Source organism: Sebastes umbrosus, chromosome 3 (assembly GCF_015220745.1).
Source record: "Sebastes umbrosus isolate fSebUmb1 chromosome 3, fSebUmb1.pri, whole genome shotgun sequence".
Classification (NCBI taxonomy): domain Eukaryota; kingdom Metazoa; phylum Chordata; class Actinopteri; order Perciformes; family Sebastidae; genus Sebastes; species Sebastes umbrosus.
Window position 1 is genome coordinate 1,384,345 of NC_051271.1, and position 27,435 is coordinate 1,411,779.

The 27,435-nt window shown below is 44.9% G+C and overlaps 3 protein-coding genes across 12 annotated transcripts in view; 2 read left to right on the forward strand and 1 right to left on the reverse strand.

The window, feature by feature from the left end:
- Positions 1 to 2,941, forward strand: part of LOC119484977 (spectrin beta chain, non-erythrocytic 1-like) — a 36,265-nt gene extending 33,324 nt beyond the window's left edge. The window contains 1 exon segment of the mRNA XM_037764176.1: positions 1,775 to 2,941. Coding sequence (XP_037620104.1) covers positions 1,775 to 1,990 — 216 coding nt within the window. The 3' untranslated portion in view covers positions 1,991 to 2,941.
- The window catches only part of LOC119484981 (NACHT, LRR and PYD domains-containing protein 12-like), a 956,516-nt gene that overhangs the window by 719,594 nt on the left and 209,487 nt on the right, over positions 1 to 27,435 (reverse strand). The window lies entirely within an intron of this gene.
- The window catches only part of LOC119484979 (echinoderm microtubule-associated protein-like 6), a 30,832-nt gene continuing 10,624 nt past the window's right edge, over positions 7,228 to 27,435 (forward strand). For 4 of the 10 annotated variants that reach the window (XR_005206155.1, XR_005206152.1, XR_005206154.1 and 1 more), the window contains exons 1-30: positions 7,228 to 9,646; positions 13,956 to 14,115; positions 14,317 to 14,415; positions 15,142 to 15,210; positions 15,365 to 15,550; positions 15,770 to 15,905; positions 17,022 to 17,223; positions 17,319 to 17,456; positions 17,733 to 17,989; positions 18,302 to 18,511; positions 18,870 to 19,037; positions 20,129 to 20,235; positions 20,373 to 20,473; positions 20,695 to 20,881; positions 20,963 to 21,068; positions 21,398 to 21,491; positions 21,605 to 21,705; positions 21,832 to 22,034; positions 23,006 to 23,117; positions 23,639 to 23,766; positions 24,074 to 24,215; positions 24,534 to 24,686; positions 24,770 to 24,901; positions 25,726 to 25,814; positions 25,889 to 26,056; positions 26,140 to 26,341; positions 26,425 to 26,551; positions 26,782 to 26,860; positions 26,933 to 27,062; positions 27,152 to 27,242. Coding sequence is in view for 6 of the 10 variants with exons in the window: in XM_037764187.1 (XP_037620115.1) it covers positions 9,450 to 9,646; positions 13,956 to 14,115; positions 14,317 to 14,415; positions 15,142 to 15,210; positions 15,365 to 15,550; positions 15,770 to 15,905; positions 17,022 to 17,223; positions 17,319 to 17,456; positions 17,733 to 17,989; positions 18,302 to 18,511; positions 18,870 to 19,037; positions 20,129 to 20,235; positions 20,373 to 20,473; positions 20,695 to 20,881; positions 20,963 to 21,068; positions 21,398 to 21,491; positions 21,605 to 21,705; positions 21,832 to 22,034; positions 23,006 to 23,117; positions 23,639 to 23,766; positions 24,074 to 24,215; positions 24,534 to 24,686; positions 24,770 to 24,901; positions 25,726 to 25,814; positions 25,889 to 26,056; positions 26,140 to 26,341; positions 26,425 to 26,551; positions 26,782 to 26,860; positions 26,933 to 27,062; positions 27,144 to 27,242 (4,282 nt within the window). In the remaining 4 variants the exon portion in view is untranslated. Of the gene's footprint in view, positions 9,647 to 13,955; positions 14,116 to 14,316; positions 14,416 to 15,141; positions 15,211 to 15,364; positions 15,551 to 15,769; positions 15,906 to 17,021; positions 17,224 to 17,318; positions 17,457 to 17,732; positions 17,990 to 18,301; positions 18,512 to 18,869; positions 19,038 to 20,128; positions 20,236 to 20,372; positions 20,474 to 20,694; positions 20,882 to 20,962; positions 21,069 to 21,397; positions 21,492 to 21,604; positions 21,706 to 21,831; positions 22,035 to 23,005; positions 23,118 to 23,638; positions 23,767 to 24,073; positions 24,216 to 24,533; positions 24,687 to 24,769; positions 24,902 to 25,725; positions 25,815 to 25,888; positions 26,057 to 26,139; positions 26,342 to 26,424; positions 26,552 to 26,781; positions 26,861 to 26,932; positions 27,063 to 27,143; positions 27,243 to 27,435 lie in introns of all 10 variants that reach the window. The other 6 variants (XM_037764185.1, XM_037764186.1, XM_037764182.1 and 3 more) reach the window with 5 other exon arrangements.

Sequence of the window (27,435 nt, forward strand, 5' to 3'; positions counted from 1 at the left end):
TTAATTCTTTTTCCTGTCAGCTGAGCTGGAACAAGTAATACCACAAGTACTAATACTACAGTGTTGTACTACTCACAAATAAAAGTCCTGCATTCAAAATATTACTTCAGTAAAGATAAAAAAGTACCAGCATCAAAATATACTTAAAGAACCAAAAGTAAAAGTACTCATTATGCAGAAGGTCCCATTTCAGAATCACATATTATATCACTGGATTATAATTATAGATGCATTAATGTGTTCATCACTTTAATGTTGCAGCTGGTAAAGATGGAGCTACTTTAATTACTTTTTGGATATTTTACGAATATTTTTCTGATATTTTACTATTATTCTTCTGATATTTTACTGATATTTTACTTATGTATTTCTGATAATTTACTAATATTTTACTGATATTTTACTAATATTTTTCTGATATTTTACTTGTATTTTTCTGATATTTTACTAATATTTTTATTATATTTTTGGGCTATTTTATTTGTTCATCACTTCAATGTTGCAGCTGGTAAAGGTGGAGCTACTTTTAATGACTTTATAAACTGCTGCTAGTTTTATCTATAATAATACATCATTTATTAGTTGATTAGATTTAGTTTTAATAATCTGAACCTTAAAGTAACTTAAAGGGACTATTTGTAACTTTCAGAAATGCTTCTTAACAGCGACACCTGTGGCCGTGAAATCAACGAAAGTCAGTGTCGGGCTCGCGCTTGCTCGCTTTCAATATACCTGAACGAGCATCGCTCAAAACAGTGAGGCGACACACGTCAGCTAAAACCACAATATCACTCTATATTTCAGCTGCTTGGCAGTAATGTTAGCTGACCAGACCAAGGTCTCTCCATGAACATGATTTAGATCTGATCCTAGTGTTGGCTTTTCCTGCCTCAGTGCAGGCTGATGCAGCGGGGCTCTGCAGCGTGTCTCCTCTGCTCTCTCCGCCCGCAGCCGGAGAAAGCAGAGGAGACACCGGCACAAGGTCGGTAACGAGACTACAACGTAACTCTCTGCACAGTTCGGTCACTTCACAAGACACGGGAAACCTCTGTTGGTCTGGAGGAGCTGCAGCAGTTATTTCTGCACAAACGTCCCCTGTACATTCACTAGATATTCTCAGAGCTAAACTAACTCTTCTGCAGTGTGGAGTGAGCAGCATGCACGTGAGAGGTGGAGCGAGCTGAGCTGTCTGAGTGAAGGAGAGCAGGCAGAGGAGGGTACAGCGGCTACACACGAACGCGCATATGCGAGCGCGCATGTGTGACGACCCGCTACATTTATGCGCGTACAAAGTTACAAATAGTCCCTTTAAGTTATTAAATAAATGTAGAGCAGTAAAAAGTACAATAGTTACTCTGAGATGTAGTGGAGTAGAAGTAGAAAGTGGCAGGACATGGAAACACTCAATTAAAGTACAAGTACCTCACAATTGTACTGCAGTACTTGATTAAATGTACTTAGTTACTTTAGTTACTGTCTGTCAGTGTTAGAAGGTTACAGATTACTAGATACTGTTAAACATGGAATAAGTAATTGAAGTATTTTAATTACAGAGTAAAGTAACTTATTACTTATTAATTATTACTTATTTGATCATTTATCTAATAAAGTTTAAATATTAAAGCTGAGAAGTCTGAACAGGATCAACGTTATATTCTAAATGTACTAGTAACTGTAATGTAACTACATATTTCTCTCAGTAACTGATTACATTCACATGTATTCAGTAATGGACTGACATGTAACTAGTTACTTCTGTATCGCCCCCCTGCAGGAGGAGATGAGCACCTGGATCCAGGCCATCCTGAACGCCGGCGCCGACCGCTCCGACATGCAGGGCAGCCACCCCGGCACTCCGGCGTCTGGCCGCGCTCAGACGCTGCCGGCCGCCGTCACGCTCACCACCGAGTCGAGTCCCGGCAAGAGAGAGAAGGACAAAGAGAAGGACAAAGAGAAACGCTTCAGTCTGTTCAGCAAGAAGAAACAGTAGAACGGCAAACTCGCCGCGCTTTGGTGAAACCGCTGCAGTCCGATCCGCATGCTCTCACGCGGGACGCTCTGACGCAGGACGCTCTGATGCGGGACGCGTCACATTTAGCTTCTCATCACCGTCAGCTGGAAACACAAAGAACTGGAACCTGCGTCAGAGCGTCCTGCGTCAGAGCTGCGCTTCGCTCCGTGAAGGTCTCTGATATTAAAGCAGCGTTATTATTAAACCTGCTCTGAATAGACCTTCGTGTACCAGCCGCCAACCCTCCGACATTTCCTGTTCCTACAGAAACGTTAAAGTTCACCTCGCTGATGTCAGTCAGACGTCGTCGACGTCAGACTAAACTGGAAACACAGATTGTGACGAATGAATTGAATTCGGTGTGAACTATCTCCATAAAGGGCGCCGTGCACGCCGTACGTGCTGTTAGAGGATGAGTGATCCCTTTAAACAGCAAACTAATACACCAGGCGTTGACATCACTCCTGATGTCACTACTGAACAGCCAATGACGGAGGTCAGGAGCTGAGGAGCAGAAAACTGTAAAAGTTTCACCAAAGTGACGTCGTTGTTTTTGTGTTTATTCTCAAAGCAGTTTAGTTTTTTAATATTTCTGGTTTGATTTTCTTTGTGTGGTCGCTGGTCGGTCGGGAGGGAGGCGATGCGACGCGACGCCGTGCCCAAGAGCCAGAGTGGCGGTTTCGGCTCAGACGTTGTGATGTAATAGTGCTTCATCATCGACGAACCGACGGACAAAAGAGCGAGATTGGCGGCGGTTTCTATTTATACGTTGTGATTGTAACTGATTGGGTTTAGATGACGGCTGTCAATCAATTATAATATTTAATCAGAAATTAATCCTTCGTACTTTATTTGTCCTAAATGTACCCTAAAGGGAGATTAGTCAAGTATTTAATAATCTTATCAACATGGAAGTGGGCAAATATGCTGCTTTATGCAGATGTATGTATATATTTATTATTGTAAATCAATTAACAACACAAATCAATGACAGATATTGATCCAGAAACCCTCACAGGTACTGCATTTAGCATAAAACAATATGCTCCAATCATAACATGGCAAACTGCAACCCAACTGGCAACAACAGCTGTCAGTGTGTCAGTGTGCTGACTTGACTATGACTTGCCCCCAAACTGCATGTGATTATCATAAAGTGGGCATGTCTGTAAAGGGGAGACTCGTGGGTACCCATAGAACCCATTTACATTCACACATCTGGAGGTCAGAGGTCAAGGGACCCCTTTGAAAATGGACATGACAAAATTTAGCGTAAGTTTGGAGCGTTATTTAACCTCCTTCACTCTAACTTTAAAACTGAGCCGCTACAAACTAAAAATCACAAGTTGTGTTAAAGAAATAAAAATGAATTTGCGTGAACGCGTTATTATGGCGTTAACGTCGACCGCTCTAGATGTGACGTAACAGTTTGATGGTTCGTCAGTTTGCCGACGACAAACCGCCGTTTCTTCACAACGTCTAAACCGAAGCCGTCGCTGCCTCTTCTCTCGCTCTGTCGTGATGATGTCATCACACGCTCACTTCTCTTTGTTGTTTTCTTTTGTTTTTCTTAAATTTGAGTTTATTTTTGTACTTTTTTGAAACAGCTCTGAGTTCTTTTCCTCAGTTCTGTGTCTCCAGAGACAACCTGCGTTCTTCTGCTGCCGTTGAGAAATTGGACCAATAGTGCATTTTGTTTAATTATTATTTTGACCTTACGTCCTCTGACACTCTGCCGCCGTTTTGTTTTAGTGTTAAACTCACCTGGGAGGAGGTGTCTGATGTAGAAACGTCCACCTGCATGCTTCATCAGGCTCAGAGCCTCGCCTGAAACACTCACCTGAAACTAAACATCTCCTCATTTTTTTACCTTTTTCTTTGGTTCTGATCCGATAGAGAAGATCAGTCTGTATAATAAACGCTCTGAAGCGTCGCCGTTAGACGCTGAACCATGTAGGCGGGGCGGCGAGCTGCAGATCGTGTAGCTGGGGGCGGCGAGCTACAGCTGTGGACGGATGAAGGTTGCTTGCTTATCGTCGGCTCTTCGTGCTGCGCTCAGATTTTCTGCTCTTTGATACTCGTGTTGCTCTCCGTCGCCGTATATCTATCGTACCAACATGTATGGAAGTTAAACGCCATCTTACTGCACAATCAGAAGTCCATCTATAGGAATGAAGGCCGAATATTTAAACTGACGTTAGACCATAAAGGCTTATCTCATGTATGAAACTCTAAAGCTCTCTCTCTGTCTAATATGTGCGATGTCATTAAAGCTTTTAAACTTTACACTTCCTGTTGCTTCGTCCTTTCACACATCTCAGTATTCATCATATTCATGCAGAATATTTTACTTTTATTATTTTAAAGATCTTTAGTTTACGATCACAGAAGACAAAGAAAGTGGAACCAGAGGATTTCTGACTCTAACGACTTTGATCAATTATTACTAGGGATGCACCAATACCACTTTATTTCAGACTGAGTACGAGTACTTACATTTGGGTACTCTCCAATCCCGATTACCGATACAGAGTACCGATACGAGAACCGATACAGAGTACTTCCCTGTGCCTAAAGACCCTCGTTAACAGCCAGCTGGAGGGTGATCATCAAAACCCCGTGGCGCAATGAAAGTGAGGGCCGGCATGCGCCATCTGAGGTGGGATCCCGGCCCAGCGGGTTTAGGCGCAGCAACGGCCCGTCTCGCCTGTACCGTCGGGGAGGTGGAGCGCGAGGACCCGAAAAATGGTGACGAGAGGTTAACATCACGCTGCCGTAAAGTGATATCGGTGCCGTTGTATCGGAGCCGTTCGGCGAGTATGAGTACATGAGCACAGTATCGGACCCGATACCCGATACTGGTATCGGTATCGGTGCATCCCTATTTATTATAATCAATTATTATAATATTAAAAAGCCGCTAAGAGGCTGAAGATTTTCACTGTGACTCATTCCAAAAAGTCCAGATGTGTTTTTCTGTTTATTGAATGAAATGAAATACAAACAATAACTGTGATAACTGAAGTCTGTAACGTGACGTGACGTCAACAGGAAATATCCAAACCTCTCTCTCCCTCTCTGTCTGGCTCCCACTGACCCGGTAAGAACAGGTTAAACCAACCACACCTCTGTGTCAACTACAGGAAGTGATGTTAACCAAAAGAACCAGCGCAGCCTAAACTAATAAAAATAATAATAATAACAATAAACAACAGGCCAAATACACACTTTGGCTCCAACGCTGATATTTTTTGCAAAAAACAACAAAATAAAACACTTAAACTTATTTTCAGTTAGTTTTCTGTCTCTTTGGCTAATCAATAAAAATATTTATAGTAATGATTACAATCTATGGAAGATGAATAGTGCCATGTTTTAAAGGTCCCATATCGTGCTCATCTACTGGAACATGTTTACATGCTGTAATGTTAAAAAAACACTTTATTTTCCTCATCCTGTCTGCCTGAATATACCTGTATTTACCCTCTGTCTGAAACACTCCGTTTTAATGCATTTCAATGGAATTGCAACGGAATTGCGTTGCAAGGCAACAGTTTGGGTCCATTTTACTTTCTGTCAGCTGATGTTATTCACATACACTGCAACAGGAAATAAACTGGGACACATTTAGAATGTTTGCGTTTAAAACCGTGTAATGATCTAAATATTGTATATTTGTGACATCACAAATGGACAGAAATCCTGACGGCTTGTTTCAAACTCACAATTTGTGAACACGGGCTGTGTGTGCATTTCTCCGTATATTGAGCGTTTTGATAGTTTAACAGTATTTATAAAGCACTTAAACCTACTTTATAATGTGTAAAAGACATGAAAATCTCACTTTTTACAATATAGGACCTTTAAAAAAAAGAACTGAAATATTTATATATAGTTTTGAAACAAAAGCCAGAAATTAAATATTATTTTCCTCATGTTTTCCATCTGTTATCAGACCTGTCAATCACGTCATGTTGTTAGATGTTGAATCTCTATCAGCTGATAATCAAATATCATAATAAAGTGTTGACAGAGACTACAGAACATGTTATATTATATTATATTACATTATATTTTGATTTAAAAAAAAAAAAAAAAAAACGGCAAGAAGATAAGTAATTTCAACATTTGAATGTCTTCAAATATAATGAAATGATTGTGTGAAACAGCCAGCTGGAGCTGTAATTGGTAGCAGCAGCATATGAGGAATCCGGTCGTTTCTAGAAGGTAACGCGCAAATTGCGAAATCTGATCTGCAAAAACTCTCGCGAGAACTCTCACTGCCAGACAACATCAGCCAACCTTAACACTATCGCGAGAGTTTCCTCCGTTTGTTGGTTCCCTTTTAGTCACTACCGAGGACTTCTCCTCGTTCTACACTACACCTCCCATGGTGCACCGCGGGCTCCTGATCGCAGTCTGATTCATGAAGCCGCTGCGCTCGCGCGGACCTGACGCTCTGACAGAAGCGGGAAGCTCGCGGAGGTTAGAGTGAAGGAGACCGGAACCCGGAAACATTGGGCTTCAAAATAAAATTAATTTAAATAGAAATCAATCAAAATCAGATAAATTGTATCAAAATACACCTGATAATTATTACAAAATATAAAAGTATTATACTTTAATAATACTATACTATTATACTATTAGTATTATCCACCCAATCTATCAGACTGGAGACTTTGTTTACACTGTAAAATGTTGTTCTACAGCTTCATTAACCTCCACAGAGACTTCTATTGGAAACTATCTTTACAACTTAGAATAGAAATAATAGTAATAACAGTAGATTCAAGATTCAAAATTCAAGATTCAAGATTCAAGATGTTTATTGTCACGCCGGTTATACAGGTACAATCGTGTGAAATACTTTTTGCTGGGAACTCCATTAAAATAATTAGTTATATTACAATTATAAAAGGAAATACTTTAAGTTATATTACAATTACAATTACAAATACTTCAAGTTACATTACAATTACAAATAGAAATACTTTAAGTTATAACACAATTATAAAAGGAAAGACTTTGTACAAGGGCATATTAAGAATATATAGTGATGTGTCATTATTGGGCTTCAAAATAAATTGAATATAAATAGAAATCAATCAAAGTCAGATAAATAGAAATGTGTCATTATTGTTGTTATGTTGTATTGCTAAAGAACGCTGCCAGCAGCCTCAGTACTTTATGTTGAAACTCCTAAGCGGAAGTGTTGGAGGTTACTGGGATCCCTGGGATTCCCGTTAATGTCCCGGCTTTCCTTCATCTTCAGCATCTTTCTGGGTTTTTTTCGGACCTTTCTGAGCCGGGTCTCCGCCGGGTCTCCGCCGGGTCTCTGCCGGGTCCAGCGTCTCTCCGCCGGGTCCAGGATCAGTCGGTGTCGGCCGGTTCGGCTGGTTCGGACGGTGGTTCCGTTGATGATAAATCGGAGCTGTAATCTCCGGATTTAACGTGAAACAGCGAACAGACGGAGGACGGATCATCTTCATCCTGCAGCTCCGTTAACGCTGAACTAACGTTACATTAACGTGATTTACTAGTTTAGTTGTCGGTGTTACCGGATCACCGGTCAGAACCACAGACGGTACAGAGACTGCTCGTTTCATTATCGGTACCGGAGGCTGCTGACACCAGAACACACGTGGACTCAACCTCACTATACTATTATTAGTATTATTATTAATATTATTATTATAGAGAACAGTAGAACCTGATTATAACGTTCATTCTGGGAATGTTCCGGTTCTGTAGGTTCCTGTCAGCTGGGTTCTAGTGTTCCTGTCAGCCGGGTTCTAGTGTTCCTGTCAGCCGGGTTCTAGTGTTCCTGTCAGCCGGGTTCTAGTGTTCCTGTCAGCTGGGTTCTAGTGTTCCTGTCAGCTGGGTTCTAGTGTTCCTGTCAGCTGGGTTCCTGTCAGCCGGGTTCTAGTGTTCCTGTCAGCTTGGTTCCTGTCAGCTGGGTTCTAGTGTTCCTGTCAGCTGGGTTCTGGTGTTCCTCTCAGCTGGGTTCCTGTAGGTTCCTGTCAGCTGGGTTCTAGTGTTCCTGTCAGCTGGGTTCTAGTGTCCCTATCAGCTGGGTTCCGGTAGGTTCCTGTCAGCTGGGTTCTAGTGTTCCTGTCAGCTGGGTTCCTGTCAGCTGGGTTCTGGTGTTCCTGTCAGCTGGGTTCCTGTAGGTTCCTATGAGCTGGGTTCTAGTGTTCCTATAGGTTCCTGTCAGCTGGGTTCTAGTGTTCCTGCAGGTTCCTATGAGCTGGGTTCTAGTGTTCCTGCAGGTTTCTGTCAGCTGGGTTCTGGTGTTCCTGTAGGTTCCTGTCAGCTGGGTTCTAGTGTTCCTGCAGGTTCCTATGAGCTGGGTTCTAGTGTTCCTGCAGGTTTCTGTCAGCTGGGTTCTGGTGTTCCTGTAGGTTCCTGTCAGCTGGGTTCTAGTGTTCCTGCAGGTTCCTGTCAGCTGGGTTCTGGTTTTCCTGTAGGTTCCTATCAGCTGGGTTCTAGTCCCATTTAAAGAACCTCAGATCAGCTGATCAAGAACACATTTTAGATTTATCATTATTAATAAAACTGCAGAAACATCAGCAACAATTCAATAAAACCTATTTTTATTTAATATATTTATTATTATTATTATTATATTTATTATTATTATTATATTTATTATTATATTTATTGTCTGTTGGCTGAATATTAATTAAATACTTTGAAATCAAACAGCAGCAATTTAATAACAAAAATATTCTGAGAACGTTTCTGAAACCTAAATGTATTTAATTGAGATGTCTATATGTTATTATTTATTATAGTTTAATAGTAAAGTGAGTGATGATGTCACTTTAAAGCTGATAAAGTCGGACTGTGATTGGTCAGGAAGTGACCACGTGGTCTCCAGTGTTCCTACATGTGTTTGACCTTTAACCTTTAGTGATGACCTCAGGAGACAACGACTGAACGTTAACGGCTAAAATATTATAATTAATATTTAATTAAAGACAGAAGTGAGTTACTGTTCCTACGTTTCTGACAACAGCATTAGAGTTAATATTATTCATTATCATTATAATAATCATAATTATATAATATTATATTATTATTATAAATCATAATTATTACAAATAATTATTTATAATTTAAACTAAAAATAGAACGCAACAGAAATTAAACGTCTTTTTAATGAGTAGTTCTGTCGATGAATCGCTGCCGAGTGATCGGCTGCGACTTGGCTAACGTTACTTAGCAGCAGCGAGGCTGAAGCTTGGAATCATGGGACGTGTAGTTGGATGTTGCTCAGTTAAAAGGACTACAACAATGGACTCCAGCTCCCAGCAGCGTTAGCGCCGACAGCAAGACTTGGATGGTAGCCGACGTCACGGCGACGGACCCGCTCTCATCGCGTCGGACAGACGTGAATATTTGTAACTTGGTGGATCTTTAACGTTGAGTTTTGATGTCGGATAAGACGGCGCCGCGCTGCCAGCTGAGGCTGGAGTGGATCCACGGGTACCGAGGTCACCAGTGTCGTAACAACCTGTACTACACGGCGGGGAAGGAGGTGGTGTACTTCGTGGCCGGGGTGGGCGTGGTCTACAACACCCGAGAACACACCCAGAAGTTCTACCTGGGGCACAATGATGACATCATCAGGTGAGGAGGCGGGGGGGATTCTGGTAGTAAGGCGGCGTATTAGGGCCGTATAGGTAACCATTACGGAGTCAGGGGAGGAAATAACAACATTTCTGAGATTAAACTCATAAATTTACAAGAAAAAAATCCTAAATTTATGAGAAAAATTGCACAAATTGTTAAATCACCCGTCCTATCGGTTTGTGGACGACAGTTTCGAAGTCTCAAATTCGGCATTTTGGTCGTTGCCATCTTGGTTTTTTGCAACCAGAAGTGACACAACGTGCCATGTTAGATGTATGAATGAATGAATGAATGAATGAATGAAGAGGTCTAATTACTGTAGAAATGAAGCCTTAAACCTGCGTTCTCTCTACCAGCCAGCAGGGGGCGACTCCTCTGGTTGTATAGAAGTCTATGAGAAAATGAGCCTACTTCTCTCTTGATTTATTACCTCAGTAAACATTGTAAACATTGTAAATATTGTAAACATTGTAAACATGAGTTTATGGTCTCAGTCGCTAGTTTCAAGTCTTCTTCAATACAGCATGATGTTCATTAACTGAAGCTATTACATCGCTCTCTTCAAAGCCACCAGACTCCATTCATAAGAACAGTAATTTTACCTCTCAGAACACGGGAGGATACATGAACTAACCCTTTCAGTTATTTCCAAACTGATCACAGCTAACGTTGACTCGGCTAACGTTGACTTGGCTAACCAAGATGGTGACGGCCAAAGACCAATGGTGCCTTCAAATGGAACTCGTGTTTACGACATGGGAAGTCGGAAATTTCAGAAACTTTCCACTTCTGAGGTCGTGAATACGACATGAGAGGGCTTTGATATGGGCCCAACTCGTAAACACGGTAAACACGACCCTATTTGAAGGCACCACAAGATGGCGCCAGCCAAAAACCAAGATGGCGAAAGTCAAAAACCAAGATGGCGAAAGTCAAAAACCAAGATGGCGAAAGTCAAAAACCAAGCTAGTTTGGGCTTAGCGTCACTCAGATATTTCTCCATGCTCGACAGCTACATGGCGAGGCTAGCTGGCTAATAAGCTAAGCTAAGCTAAGCAGCAGCAGTTTAGTGATGAGTCACCATCATATCAGAGTTTGTAACGTGGTGGCAGACAGTAATAGAAACAATATGCTCGTTTATTGGTAGAAATGGTCCCGTCTGTTAGACATGGACTTTATTATGATACAACACAATTTAATCATTTATAGCTAATTCTTTGGCTGACCACCTGGAGCTTCTGGACAATATCTGTCATTGTTTTGTGTTGTTAATTGATTTACAATAATAAATATATACATACATTTTGCATAAAGCAGCATATTTGTCCACTCCCATGTTGATAAGAGGATTAAATAACTTGACAAATCTCCCTTTAAGGTACATTTTGAAATAGTAATTAATTTGATTAATTGTGATTGAAAATTTTAACTGATTGACAGCCCTAATATATACTGTATATACTGTATATATATATATATATATATACTGTATATATACTGTATATATTCAGTGATATTTGAATCTGGTTGTTGACGTTAACATCACATGGCTTATTGATGAACAAGAGCGTGTGTTTCCATGGAAACAACAGATGAAGCTTTAGTTCACACACACACACACACACACACACACACACACTCCGACAGATGTTCCAGATGTTGCTGCAGGCTCACCTGCAGGTCTCTCTCTGACCCAGTTCCTCTGTTAAAGTACCAGTTCACTACTTGTCTTTTTGATAACCACCAAAATAAAATATTAGTAATGTACAGATGTATATGCCTCAGTGCTCCTCCACTGGTAGTAGTAGTGTAGTGGTAATGGTGTAGTACTGAAGTAGTGGTGTAGTACTACTGTAGTACTGTAGTACTGGTAGTGTTCCTCCCATAATGAGCTGTGGAAAAAGGTCAGGACTCAGACATGGATGCTCCTCAGGTGTGATTATACCTGAGGATCAGACAGGAAACAGCTGAACTGTCTCTAAAGGAGCTGAACTTATGGACCGTCTCTAAAGGAGCTGTACTTAGGGACCGTCTCTAAAGCAGCTGAACTTAGGGACCGTCTCTAAAGGAGCTGTACTTAGGGACCGTCTCTAAAGCAGCTGAACTTAGGGACCGTCTCTAAAGGAGCTGTACTTAGGGACCGTCTCTAAAGCAGCTGAACTTAGGGACCGTCTCTAAAGGAGCTGTACTTAGGGACCGTCTCTAAAGGAGCTGAACTTAGGGACCGTCTCTAAAGGAGCTGAACTTAGGGACCATCTCTAAAGGAGCTATTTAGGGACCGTCTCTAAAGGAGCTGTACTTAGGGACCGTCTCTAAAGCAGCTGAACTTAGGGACCGTCTCTAAAGCAGCTGAACTTAGGGACCGTCTCTAAAGCAGCTGTTCACATTCATCAGTCAACAACTTCCTGTTTTTTTAAATGAGATATTTCAAACTAAATGAACGGTCCCTCTGTCCACTCCCCTCGCCAGGAGGAGAGCAGGCGTTAGCTAAAGCAGAGCTAGCCCACCGTGCATCTTCCTCGTGCCCGGGATGTGACATCACCACAGGTAGTGACACAGACAGGTGACGAGAGACAGTAAACAGGGAATTAAACAACACATTAATCTAACATTGTGACTGATGTCTTCATAAGCACAATTTAAGTTAGTAAAGACTAAATGTGTATGTTGTCGTCCCTGCTCAGCCTGCTGTAGTGTAACGTTAGTCTGTTGTGTTTTCAACAATACTGAACAACCAAACAGGTAGAAGAAGTCCGATGTAAGAGGAGCACAGGATGCTTTTCTGACTGTCTTGCTCCTTTAATACACCGGATTTATAGACCTACTTTCTCTCAGTTTTTTTCTGCTGAGCTAGATTCAAATATAAACGTTTAACTGGAGCGGATCAGTGCGAGGCTTCGTACTGAAATACTGTAGTGACGGCTCATAGTTTCCATAGTTGTCTCTTTGTGTGACGTGTTTGTGTTTTAACCTTTAGAGAGATTTTTTGACAGCTAGCTTGTCATGAAGTTTCATTAGTGGACACTACGTATATATCTGGGAGCATCAATGCTGCTCAAAGTGACAATAATCAAGTTAATGTCCTCATCTACATCCAGGACAACTGACCCGGTTTCCTCCTAAACTCATCAGCCACTTCGTCGTCCAGGTTACGGCGCTCTCAACGCCAACGGCATAAAAAAAAAATAGGAACAGGGCGTCCAACAAAAGTTCAGCTCTCGCATCCAGTCAGGACACAGTGTCAGCAGAAATGTAATATAACTAGAGCTGTCGTAGTTAACGCCATAATACCGCGTTAAAGGGACTGTTTGTAAGAATCAGAAATGTCTTGTTAACAGCGGCACCTGTGGCCGTTAAGTCAACGAAATTTAGCGTCCCGTTGCTGCCGCTTGTGCTCGCTCTACATAGACATGAAGGAGCATCGCTCAACACAGTGAGGAGACACACGTCAGCTTAAAGCACCATATCACTCTATATTTCAGCTGCTTGGCAGTAATGTTAGCTGACCAGACGAAGGTCTCTCCATGAATCAATGCTGATCCTAGTGTTGGCTTTTCCCGCCTCAGCCTCCCGACCGCGGCCGGAGGGAACGGGGGAGACGCCGGAGTTTTGGTCGGAGACAATAACGTTTCTCTCTGCGGAGCCCCGTCACTTCACAAGACACGGGAAACCTCTGTTGGTCTGGAGGAGCTGCAGCAGTTATTTCTGCACAAACGTCCACTGAACATTCACTAGATATTCTCAGAGCTAAACTAACTCTTCTGCAGTGTGGAGTGAGCAGCATGCACGTGAGAGGTGGAGAGAGAGAGAGAGAAGGAGCGCTGTGTGTGAGTGAAGGCAGGCAGAGGAGCAGAGGAGCAGAGTACAGCAGAGACTCCGGTCCTGGAGACCAAAGCTACGGTCTCCCCCGCGTCCTCCGACCGCGGCCAACACTGTTTAACAGCTTCACTAGATACAACCAAGAGGTTTTGGTGCTTCACTGTAGTTTGTGTTGGAGTCTGAGTCTGAACAGCGTAGCCACACGCGAGCGCTCATGAGACACCGACTAGCAATGAATAATACGTGTAAGAAGTTACAAACAGTCCCTTTGATGCAAACTCATTTTAACGCCACTAATTTCTTTAACGCAACCTGTGATTTTTAGGTTGTAGCGGTTCAGTTTTAAAGCTAGAATGAAGATACTGGTATCATATGAAACTAGAAAAACCTGATGAATCCATCGGTACCAACCATGTCATACTAGCTGTTCAGGAAGGAGGTTAAATAACACTGTCTCTCTCTCTCTCTCTCTCTCTCTCTCTCTCAGTCTGGCGATCCATCCTGATAAGATCCAGGTGGCGACGGGTCAGGTGGGTAAAGACCCGTTCATCTGTATCTGGGACACCTACGCCATGCAGACCGTGTCCATCCTGAGGGACGTCCACACGCACGGAGTGGCCTGTTTGGCCTTCGACTCTGACGGACAGGTTAGACCACGCCCCTTCATGATGATGTCACTGCGGCAGGGTCCATCTCCAAAGTGCTTTTTCATTGTTTTCATCAGGAAACTGGTCCCAGTGCATCGCGATGATCTCAGTGTGTGTTTAGAGTGGTGAGGACAGTAAAACTAAACGGATCTTACTCCACCTTTACAGGATGTGTTTGTTTCTTGTTTCTTGTTTTCCTAGCGGCTGGTGTCGGTCGGTCTGGACGCCAAGAACACGCTGTGTGTTTGGGACTGGAGGAGAGGACGAGTCCTCGCCACGGCAACCGGACACTCAGACAGAGTACGACTCTCCATTCGTTCACACTGACTCTGACAGATATTCTTTAATAATCCACCTTTGTTTCCTCTGAGACACCTAGTAACCATAGTAACTCTAGTAACTCTAGGAACTCTAGGAACTCTAATGACTCTGGGAACTCTAGTGACTCTAGTAACTCTAATAACTCTAATGACTTTGGGAACTCTAGTGACTCTGGTAACTCTAGTGACTCTATTGACCCTAGTAACTATAGTAACTCTAGGTACATTGGGAACTCTGGTAACTCTAGTAACTCTAGTGACTCTAGTGACTCTAGTAACTCTAGTAACTCTATTGACCCTAGTAACTCTAGTAACTCTAGTAACTCAAGTAACTCTAGGTACATTGGGAACTCTAGTGACTAGTAACTCTAGTAACTCTAGTGACTCTAGTAACTCTAGTAACTCTATTGACCCTAGTAACTCTAGTAACTCTAGTAACTCTAGTAACTCAAGTAATTCTAGTAACATTGGGAACTCTAGTAACTCTGGTGACTCTAGTAACTCTAGTAACTCTATTGACCCTAGTAACTCTAGTAACTCTAGTAACATTGGGAACTCTAGTGACTCTAGTAACTCTAGTAACTCTAGTAACATTGGGAACTCTAGTAACTATAGTAACTATAGTAACTCTAGTAACTCTAGTAACTCTAGTAACTCTGGTCTTGAAGGCGCTACAGAAACACAGTTTCCTCTCTCTGTCCTGCAGATCTTTGACGTGGCCTGGGATCCGTGTCAGTCCAGCCGTCTGGTCAGCTGTGGAGTCAAACACATCAAGGTGAGACAGAGACACAGTTTAACTTAATGTATGATTTATATTCATTTCATCATTTAGGACCTGATGAGTTGTTGTTTGGTTTTAACAAGATTGTGTCACACAGATAATAATGATGAAGATGTCTGATATGAAAAATCATGAATTGTGTCTGTAGTTCTGGACGCTCTGTGGGAACGCTCTGACTCCGAAGAGAGGGATCTTTGGGAAGACGGGCGACCTGCAGACCATCCTGTGTGTTTCTACAGCCAAAGACGAGCTGACGTACTCCGGAGCTCTGAACGGAGACGTCTACGTGTGGAGAGGAATCACTCTGATCAGGACTGTACAGGCTGCACACGGGGTAGATATATATAAATCATATATTGATGTGTTTGATGTGTTCTTTGTTCCATATCTGGAGAAGTGTAGTAGTTTCTTCTTCGGTCCAATACTCTTCGTCCAGTAGCAGCAGCAGATTAGAGCTCAAAATGCAGACCAGATCAGTTTTAGGCGTGACGGGTCGGCGAGAAGCAGCAGGACTGATGGGAAGTTGTTATTTGTATGTGACGTGTTGTTTCAGGCGGGGATCTTCAGCATGCACGCCTGTGAGGAAGGATTCGCCACGGGAGGACGAGACGGCTGCATTAGACTGTGGGACGTTGACTTCAAACCCATCACCAAGATCGACCTGAGAGAGGCCGAGCAGGGATACAAAGGTCTCCTCATCTGTTACACATCTGTTATCAGATCCACAGACGTAGACTCCTCTGTTGTTGATTTGTGATATACTTGTCGCTGCTCTGGCGACTCCGGCTGCTCAACAGGAGGAGTTACAAAGTACTTTAAAAAGAAACGTAGCTGATTATTCTGCTGAGGAGTAATGAGTACAATACTGTTAGGGATGCACTGATACCGATACCAGTATCGGGTATCGGGTCCGATACTGTGCTCATGTACTCGTACTCGCAAAACGGCTCCAATACCACTTTACAGCAGTGCGACGTTAACCTCTCGTCACCATCTTTCGGGTCTCCGCTGGGCCGGTGTGCGCCGGCCCTGACTTTCATTGCACCACGGGGTTTTGCTTGCACCCTCTGACTCACACGTGCATTAGACTCGTTGGTCCGTGTTTCAAGACAGGTCGGGTGGGTTGCTGACAATGCCACAGACACCTGGCGCCTTTTACGTGGGCCGCTGCACGACGCGGTTGGGGCGTACCGAGGACAGTCCGCACTCGGAGCAGGGAGCCCCGTCGCGGTGCTGCGAGGTCCGGGCGGGGAGCACTGTAAAGCTGCGGCCGCGAGCCATCTTGGAAATTCCAAATCTATCGCACCCTAATTCACGCCAGTCAGCACACTGACCCGACACGGTCTACATGGTCCAGCCGGGTTCCACCTAGTGTTGTTAAGTAACTTGTCCAACACTTCTCAGGGATTCCTAACATCTGTTTTTAGAAGAATGTTGAAAACACAAACTCAAAGGACAGTTGGTAATATTCTTAGCGACTTCAAGTTGTTTCTGTTTTTATTGTATGTAAAACTGTTTTAGAGACTTTTAGGACTCCTGATGAGATAAGATCCTTTGTGAATAGAGCCAATGGTTTGGGTCAGATGTGATGTTTTCATAGGGGTGAGTTTCAAAGACCTCCACATGGAACCACTTCAGCAAGACTCCAAGGTGGATCCATCTAAGTTGAGTTTTAGACGTCAGGGCTCTGCTTGGTTTTCACCCCGACACACAACCTGACCGGAGCGAACGCGTCTCAAAGGACGATCAACACGCTGCTAAAGTTGATCCAGTGTGAGAACACTCAGTTGTGTTCTCTGTTTCAGGTCTGTCGATCCGCAGTGTTTGCTGGAAGGCCGACCGGATCCTGGCGGGGACGCAGGACAGCGAGATCTTCGAGGTCATGGTGCGAGACCGGGACAAACCGGTCCTGCTGATGCAGAGTCACAGCGAGGGCGAGCTGTGGGCGCTCGACCTGCACCCCAAACAACCGGTTGCCGTGACCGGGAGCGACGACCGCTCTGTCAGGTCGGTCTGACCCACCGCTGCTGCTGCTGCTGACGCCGCCTCCGCTGCCAGGTTGCTGATCCACTTAGTTAACCTCTCACCTCTCTGTCTCTCAGGCTGTGGAGTCTTCCTGACCACACGCTGCTGGCTCGCTGTAACATGGAGGAATCTGTCCGCAGTGTTTCCTTCAACAACGACGGCTCTCAACTTGCTCTGGGCATGAAGGACGGATCCTTCACCGTGCTGCGAGTCAGGTGACCTCACTTATGCTGGGCCGAAGGATGGCGATGATAGTAAACTAGTTCATCCAGCCATGTTATTACTGGGATGTAACACCATAAATGTGTATTACTTCAAATGGAAAGGTAGTTTGCTAATTGGCAAACCAAACCGCTACTTTGGTTAGCCGGCAAGTTGGCCCGAAAGTAGATCCTTCTGCAGTTGGTATAGTAGCTAATCCAGGAGGCTAATCTCTCCACACATCATGTTGTTACATGATGGTACTTCATGTACTGGGACTTTTTCTTCAGGGACATGACGGAGGTTGTGCACATCAAGGACAGGAAGGAGGTGATCCACGAGCTGAAGTTTTCACCGGATGGTTCCTATCTGGCAGTGGGATCAAACGATGGGCTGGTGGACATCTACGCCGTCGCCCAGCGCTACAAGAAGATGGGCGAGTGCAGCCGCTCCACGTCCTTCATCACCCACCTGGACTGGTCGGTCGACAGCCGCTTCCTGCAGACCAACGACGGCGCCGGAGAGCGGCTCTTTTACAGGATGCCAGGTACCTTCTGAGTCTGAGGCTCCAACCCTGAAAGTCAAAGTGTATTTGACATCATTGTTCCAGAGTGATTACAGTAGCACCTCAGGGCTTACATGTCAAGACTTGGGACTTGATTTGGGACTTAACTGACTTGGGACTTACCTGTTTTGACTTGGGACCTGATTTGGGACTTACTTGTCTGGACTGGGACCTGACTTGGGACTTAACTGTCCAGACTCTGGACTTGACTTGAGACTCATTTATCTCTCCGATACCCCTGACCTTCTGACCTTCTGACCTTCTGACCTTCTGACCTCCTCCCGTGTCCTGCAGCAGGGAAGCTGGTTCCTAAAGAGGAGGCGAAGGGGATCCACTGGATGACGTGGACCGGCGTCATCGGGCCGGAGGTGAACGGCATCTGGCCCAAATACTCCAACGTCAACAACGTGAACTCGGTGGACGCCAACTACAGCAGCGCCGTGCTGGTGACCGGGGACGACCTCGGCCTCGTCAAACTCTTCAGGTTCCCCTGCCTCAAGAAAGGTTGGTCAGGAACTGTTCCGGGAACCGCTGCAGGAACCGTTCTAGGAACCTAGACACCTTTTTAGACTTTATTTCAGTTGGAGAAACCAGGGTCTGAATCCAGTTCCTGCTCTGGGGGAGAACTTTCTGATGTGTCAACAACTACAGGGGCCATCTTGATTCTTTGAGTTTCACACATTTATGATGTTAAATGCTTACAAATGTTGAGAGGTGAAGCTAAACAGATTTGACTGCTAAAGGATTCAGATTCTGACCCCCGACCCGGCTCCTGTAGCGGCGCATCCTTCAGCCTCACCTTGTAATTCCAGATGTGTGGTGAGTTGTTTCTAACAGCTGTTGGTCTGTTTCACTGACACAGGAGCCAAATTCAAGAAGTACATCGGTCACTCTGCCCATGTGACAAACGTTCGCTGGTCCAACGACCTGCAGTGGGTCGTCAGCACCGGCGGCGCCGACCACGCCGTCTTCCAGTGGAGGTTCCTGCCCGAGGGCGTCATGAACGGCGTCCTGGAGCCGCTCCTCCAAGGTAACGCCAAGATTTACTACTGCAGCGTTTATATCCAATAACAACGGCTCAATGTGGGCCAACTGAACCCTCCTGAGACCAGAACCCCTAAAACCAGATGTGCTCCGTTTGGCCCCGAATCTAAACTCTGAAATCTTAACTTCTGTAAACACTGAATTACAATTTGTTATCCCTAAATCACTATTTGACGGTATCATTTGTTATCCTAAGTTTGTACATCATTTGTATACCCTGCAAATTACTATTTATGACTCCCTTAAATCACCATTGTTATCCCCAAACTGATATCTGTAAATTATAAATAAACATCTGGACATGATTTGTAATTTTTAATTGAAAATGTGTTATCCCTAAATCACCTACAGGATGTAAATAGTAAATATTATTATTTATTACATCTGTAAATCCTGTTGTTATTCTTAATTTCAAATCTGGACATTACCATGACTCCACAACCATTGTGGTCCCCAAACAGCGACCTTTAAATTACAAATCAACTATTTGGGGACCGTGTACAATAATGTTTAATTTAACATTTGTTATCCCAAAAATCGTCAGTAAACACTAACTCACCATTTGTTGAGTATTATTGCATCTGTAAAACCTGTAGCACCATTTGTTCACCAAATGTTCATCTTTAAACTTCCTTATCCCTGAACACAATTTGTTATCCCAAAACACCCATTTTAGATAGACCTCAATTCAACATTTGTTATCCCTAAATTTGTAAACTGTGTGTATCATCCGTAAACACAAACAACGGTAAAAAATTAGATACCATTTGTTATACCTAATCCACTATTACCAATCACAATCTGCGCACCATTCGTCGCAACCATTTCATCGATCGTCAGTAAACACTAGCTCACTATTTGTTGAATATTATTGCATCTGTAATCCTTAATAAACATCTGTATACTGTTTTTATTATCCTACATTACTATTGGTTATCCCTTAAGAGCTATCTGTAAAAACTAAATCATCATCTGCATGCATGGATACACAGATGGATTTTCACAGTTTTCGGATTTTTCAACTGAGATTTGAAGTAGTGTACAGTCAGTGAGGTGTTCTGTGGTTGGTGTGTTCAGAGGGTTACGCCGACTCCAACAGCGGAGAGTCGGACTCGGACGTGTCCGACGTCCCGGAGCTTGACTCGGACATCGAACAGGAAGCTCAGACCAGCTACGAACGTCAGGTGACCACAAAACAAACCAGTCACATGCTGCAAGTTACCTGTCTGTCTGTCTGTCTGTCTGTATGTCTGTATGTCTGTCTGTCTGTCTGTCTGTCTCTCTGTCAGTCTTAACGTACCGTACCTGTCTCTGTCCTCAGGTGTATAAGGAGGACCTGCCTCAGCTGAGAAAGAAACTGATTGGTTCCCTGAAGCGTCAGAAAGCTCCGGAGGAGGGGCTTCGTCTGCAGTTTGTTCACGGGTAAAAACTAGGGATGCACTGATACCACTTTTTTTCAGACTGAGGTGGGATCCCGGCCCAGCGGGTATCGGACCCGATACCCGATACTGGTATCGGACCCGATACCCGATATTGGTATCGGTATCGGTGCATCCCTAGTAAAAACCAACACTGAACGATCAATAAACCAACATTGAATGTGTGAACTGTGACCTTTATTGTGGCGGTGTTGTTTCCTGCAGGTATCGGGGCTTCGACTGTCGTAACAACCTGTTCTACAGTCAGACGGGGGAGGTGGTGTACCACGTGGCCGCCGTCGCCGTCGTCTACAACCGGCTGCAGCACAGTCAGAGGTTCTACCTCGGCCACGACGACGACATCCTCAGCCTCACCGTCCACCCGCTCAAAGACTACGCGGCCTCCGCGCAGGTATGCCCTGGCCAATCGGGAGGCAGCGTGTTAGCGTCGGACTGACTGAGAGTGTTTCTGATTGGCTGTCTGTGTGTCCAGGTGGGCAGAGACCCGGCTGTCCACGTCTGGGACATCCAGACTCTCAAGTGTCTGTCACTACTAAAGGGACACCACAGCAGAGGAGTGTGTGCGCTGGAGTTCACAGGTACGCTCACTGCACACAGCACCATTTGGTATCCCCAAATCACCACCTGTAAAACATAAATCACCATTAGTTATCCCTAAGACGCCATTTGTTATCTTATTTGTCTCCTTGTGTCTTGTCTTTCTGTATCTCTGTATCTTGTCTCTCTGTCTCTCTGTATCTTGTCTCTCTGTCTCTGTCATTTGTCTCTCTGTCTCTCCGTATCTTGTCTCTCTGTTTCTCTGTATCTTGTCTCTCTGTCTCTCTGTATCTTGTCTCTCTGACTCTCCATATCTTGTCTCTCTGTATTTCTGTATCTTGTATCTCTGTCTGTTGTATCTCTGTCTCAGCGGACGGGAAGAGTTTGGTCTCGGTGGGAATTGATGAATTTCACTCCATCGTCATCTGGGACTGGAAGAAAGGAGAGAGACTGGCCAAGGCCAGGTACACCTGTACACTAGTAACACCAATACACCTGTACACTAGTACACCTGTACACCTGTACACCTGTACATAATAAAGTAGAGAATGACTTTAAGCTGGTCTCTGTCCTTCAGGGGTCATAAAGACAAAACGTTTGTGGTGAAGAGTAACCCGTTCAGGATGGACAAACTGGTGACCGTCGGCCTGAAACACATCAAGTTCTGGCAACATTCAGGTAAACTCACCTTCATCCTCAGGGTAGCCAAGGTGGTCTAACGACCGATCTGTTGTTGGTCTCCACCTGCAGCTGAAACAATAAATAACTCAATGAATCAATGATGGCGGCGTTCTCCTCCTGCAGGTGGCGGTCTGACCTTTAAACGGGGGATTTTCGGGAACCTGGGGAAGCAGGAGACGATGATGTCGGCGTGTTACGGTCGATCGGAGGACCTGGTCTTCTCCGGAGCCACCAACGGAGACGTTTACATCTGGAGAGACACCACTCTCATCAAGACCATCAAAGCCCACGACGGCCCCGTGTTCGCCATGTGCTCCCTGGACAAGGTAACACCTGGAACACCTGGAACACCTGGAGCACCTGGGTCAAACATACCATCCCTCCATCATTTATCTGTCCTGTTTATACTTATACATCGCGATGGTATTACAGAAACTACTGCTGTGGAAAGAGAAGTTCAATTCTAATATTTAACATAAAAAAAAATGTATTCTCATAATTTTACAAGAAAACTGTCGTGATGTCATCAAGACTTAATGAGTCACAATGCAACAAGATCAAACTGACATCATTACTATTAGTGCTGTCAAAGTTAACGCCATAATAACACGTTAACGCAAACTCATTTTAGCTAAACGTTGACACGGCTAACGTTGACACGGCTAACGTTGACTCGGCTAACGTTGACTCGTCTAACGTTGACTCGTCTAACGTTGACACGGCTAATGTTGACTCTGCTAACGTTGACTCGTCTAACGTTGACTCGTCTAACGTTGACACGGCTAACGTTGACACGGCTAACGTTGACTCGGCTAACGTTGACTCGTCTAACGTTGACTCGTCTAACGTTGACACGGCTAATGTTGACTCTGCTAACGTTGACTCGTCTAACGTTGACTCGTCTAACGTTGACACGGCTAATGTTGACTCTGCTAACGTTGACACGGCTAACGTTGACACAGCTAACGTTAACTCAGTGCTAGCATTCACATTATTGATAACCTTATTGATTAGCTTACTGTGGTCACTCTGAATGAACAAGAAGACTTTTAGTTTTCATATCCAACGATCATTATATCAGGATGCATTATTTGCTAGTAGAGTTTTCATTTTGTCAAACATTAATATGAAATCAGATTTTTGTCCCAAACTGAAGGTAAAGTTTTAGTTTGATGTTCTATTATTGGCAGCTCTGGATGATTCCTCTAATGAGCAGTAAAAGAGAGTTTAGATGGATATTGATGCAAGTATTGGTGAAGAAGATGAGTGATGATCCTGTGTTGCGTTCACTGTCCAGGGTTTTGTGACGGGGGGGAAGGATGGCATCGTGGAGCTGTGGGACGACATGTTCGAGAGATGTCTGAAGACGTACGCCATCAAGAGAGCCGCCCTGTCTCCGTCCTCTAAAGGTTTCACTCTCCTTTTCTCTTTGATTTGTCTTCATGAAAACACAACGATGATGATGATGATGGTGATGGTGATGATGATGATGATGATGGTGGTGATGATGATGATGATGATGATGAGGAGGATGATGGTGGTGATGATGATGATGATGATGATGATGATGAGGATGAGGAGGATGAGGAAACGAAGGTTTTATAATTCACGCTTTATTTAAGTTGCTCCACGAGTCGACAAATCGTTAAAGGACACGACAACAAACTAAGAGCGTTTTAATCGGACGGTACGGATCAATCGTACCTGATATGAAAACGCCTGTACTCCAGACCACCTTTTCAAGTGGACTCGGATCGATGCACCGGGCCCAGTACGGTACGCAGCGTTCACACTAATCAAACCAGATGTGGAGTGGACTCAGATCTGGGCCAGGTGTTTTAAACAGAGAGGAAGTTAAAAGCCCAGATGTTCCTCCAGACACCAGAGCAGTAGCAGATGAGTCAGTGTTGTCTCTCTCTGTGGTGATCAGGTCTGCTGCTGGAGGACAACCCGTCCATCAGAGCCATCACTCTGGGTCACGGTCACATCCTGCTGGGAACCAAGAACGGAGAAATCCTGGAGATCGACAAGAGTGGACCCATGACGCTGCTGGTTCAGGTCAGACTCATGTACTAGTAGTAAAGTCCTGGTGATGTAGTGGAGCAGATGGCGTGCACGTCTGTCAGCTGTTTATTCTCATTAATATCATTAATATATAACATTAATATGACCCTGATGATGGAATTAGTGTCTGTTCAGCAGCCGGCCATCTGAAGCTCTGATGTCAGATTGTCTTTGAACACACCAACAGGAAGAACATGATAAAAATAAAAAAGAATCAAAGTTGACTGATGTTGGAGGCGATGCGTTCACAGACTGCAGGACGTTTTGAGTCAGAATGTTGTTCATTTTGTGTTGTGTTCAGGGTCACATGGAGGGGGAGGTGTGGGGTTTGGCGGCTCACCCTCTACTTCCTGTCTGCGCCACCGTCAGTGACGACAAAACTCTGAGGATCTGGGAGCTGTCGGCCAATCACCGCATGGTCGCCGTCCGCAAGCTCAAGAAGGGTGAGAACACACACCTGAGTTACCTGAGTTATCTGAGTTACCCGAGTTACCTGAGTTAACTGTGTTACCTGAGTTACCTGTGTTACCTGTTGTACCTGTGTTACCTGAGTTACCTGCTTTACCTGTGTTATCTGTGTTACCTGAGTTACCTGTGTTACCTGTGTTACCTGCTTTACCTGCTTTACCTCTGTTACCTGTGTTATCTGTGTTATCTGTGTTACCTGAGTTACCTGCTTTACCTGTGTTACCTGTGTTACCTGTGTTACTGTTTCATGGGGCTGTTGCTCACGTGGAAGCTCGCTGTGTGTTACCTGTCAGGTGGGCGGTGCTGTGCCTTCTCTCCGGACGGTAAAGCTCTGGCGGTCGGTCTGAACGACGGCAGCTTCCTGGTGGTGAACGCCGACACGCTGGAGGACATGGTGACCTTCCACCACCGCAGGGAGCTCATCTCAGACATCCGCTTCTCCCAAGGTACCTGAACTCGCTACACAGGCGTGACACAGGATGAAGATGATTAGTCCGTCTGTGATGAGTCACAGCTCTGTGTGTTTCAGACGCAGGGAAGTACCTGGCGGTGGCGTCCCATGACTCCTTCGTGGACATCTACAACGTGCTGACCAGTAAGAGAGTCGGCATCTGTAAAGGAGCCGGCAGCTACGTCACGCACATCGACTGGGACTCCAGAGGTGAGCACACTCACCTGTACTGCTGCTACGCTAACACGCTAACTGTCAGCAGTAGAGGCTACCTGTCAGCAGTAGAGGCTACCTGTCAGCAGTAGAGGCTACCTGTCTGCAGTAGAGGCTGACTGTCAGCAGTAGAGGCTGACTGTCAGCAGTAGAGGCTACCTATCAGCAGTAGAGGCTGACTGTCAGCAGTAGAGGCTGACTGTCAGCAGTAGAGGCTACCTGTCAACAGTAGAGGCTACCTGTCAGCAGTAGAGGCTACCTGTCAGCAGTAGAGGCTACCTGTCAACAGTAGAGGCTACCTGTCAGCAGTAGAGGCTACCTGTCAGCAATAGAGGCTACCTGTCAGCAGTAGAGGCTACCTGTCAGCAATAGAGGCTACCTGTCAGCAGTAGAGACTACCTGTCAGCAGTAGAGGCTGACTGTCAGCAGTAGAGGCTACCTGTCAGCAGTAGAGGCTACCTGTCAGCAGTAGAGGCTGACTGTCAGCAGTAGAGGCTACCTGTTAACAGTAGAGGCTACCTGTCAGCAGTAGAGGCTACCTGTCAGCAGTAGAGGCTGACTGTCAGCAGTAGAGGCTACTTGTCAACAGTAGAGGCTACCTGTCAGCAGTAGAGGCTACCTGTCAGCAGTAGAGGCTGACTGTTAGCCAGGACTCTAGCAGTGTAGCTTTAGGGATTAGCGCCGCTAGTTAATAAAATGTAAAACTACATGTATAAACATAAAAACTAGAGTTTATTTTGGTGATTAGATTAGATCAGATTATTTTAGATTAGCTCAGACTGTCGGTACTGTGACACTTGATGGATTTCTTCTCTCTGCAGGTAAACTGCTGCAGGTGAACACTGGAGCTAAAGAGCAGCTGTTCTTTGAGGCTCCACGAGGACGCAAACAGAACATCAGCGTGGCCGAGGTCCGTCTGCGTTGGACTTATCTTCTTCAGGTGTTTTTATTTCTGCAGATAAACAGCTGTTTGTGTGTTTCCAGTTTGAGAAGCTGGACTGGGCGAGCTGGACGTCTGTTCTGGGTCCTGCCTGTGAGGGAATATGGCCGACACTCAGCTTCGTTAACGCCGCCTCGCTAACCAAAGATTGCAAACTGCTCGCCACCGGAGACGACTTTGGCTTCCTCAAACTGTTCAGCTTCCCGTCCCGGGTGAGACGCTGTCTGGCGGTCCGGTAACCTTCTGGTCACGCTGTTCTCTATCCACTCATCATTTCCTCTCATTCTGACCTCAGGGCCAGTTTGCCAAGTTTAAGAAGTACGTGGGTCACAGCACCAACGTGACCAACGTCCGCTGGTCCAACGACGACTCCGTGCTGCTGTCGGTGGGCGGGGCCGACACGGCGCTGATGATCTGGACCAGAGAGCCGTCGGGTCACAAGGAGAGCAAGGCCGTGGACAGCGAGGAGTCGGACGACGACACGGAGGAGGACGGAGGTATGGCACTGAGCTTTTATTCTGAAAGTCTCCCCCCCAGGTTCAGTCTGTTCTCACAGGAAATGGACTCGTTGTGGTTTCAGGGTACGACAGCGATGTGGCCCGGGAGAAGGTGGTGGACTACGTCACCAAGATCTACTCCGCCAGCATCAGGAACATGTCAGGAACCAGACCTCACCTGCAGCACAAAGAGCTTCCTGTCGAGGAGAGGTGAGCTGATAACCACACAAATCATTCACTACTCACTCTACCTACTGGATAGTATATCTATATATACTATATACAGTCCACTATACAGTCCACTATATATAGTTAACTTTCACAATAAAAGTCCTAGACAAACACTGATCAGCCGTAACATTCAGACCACTGACAGGTGAAGTGAATAACATCTATATATATATATATCTGACCTGTTGGTGAACTTGTTTCCTGTTCAGGCCTCCGGTGAGTCGCGCTGCACCGCTACCTGACAAACTGCTGAAGAACAACGTGACCAAGAAGAAGAAGGTGGTGGAGGTCAGTACGAGCCTCGTTAACGCCGCTCCGCTGACATGTGACCTTAAACAGCTGATGGTGTCTTGTTTTCAGGAGCTGGTGCTGGAGCACGTCTTTGGCTACAGAGGCTTCGACTGTCGCAACAACCTGCATTACCTCAACGACGGTGCTGACATCATCTTCCACACCGCTGCCGCCGTGGTCATCCAGAACCTGTCCGCCGGTCAGTTCGACTCTCACAATGGGCTTCTAATGTTAAATGTTGTTGTTGTTGATGATGACATCACACTTCCTGTCCCGACAGGAACCCAGAGTTTCTACCTGGAACACACCGATGACATCCTCTGTCTGACCGTCAATCAACACCCAAAATACCAAAACGTCATCGCTACAGGACAGATCGGTGAGTCTGAGCTCACACTTAATGAGTAGCATTTAATACGCAAAACAACCACAAAGAGACTCAAAACAACCACAAAGAGACTCAAAACAACCACAAAGAGACACTAAACAACCACAAAGAGACACTAAACAACCACAAAGAGACTCAAAACAACCACAACGATACGCAAAACAACCACAAAGAGACTCAAAAC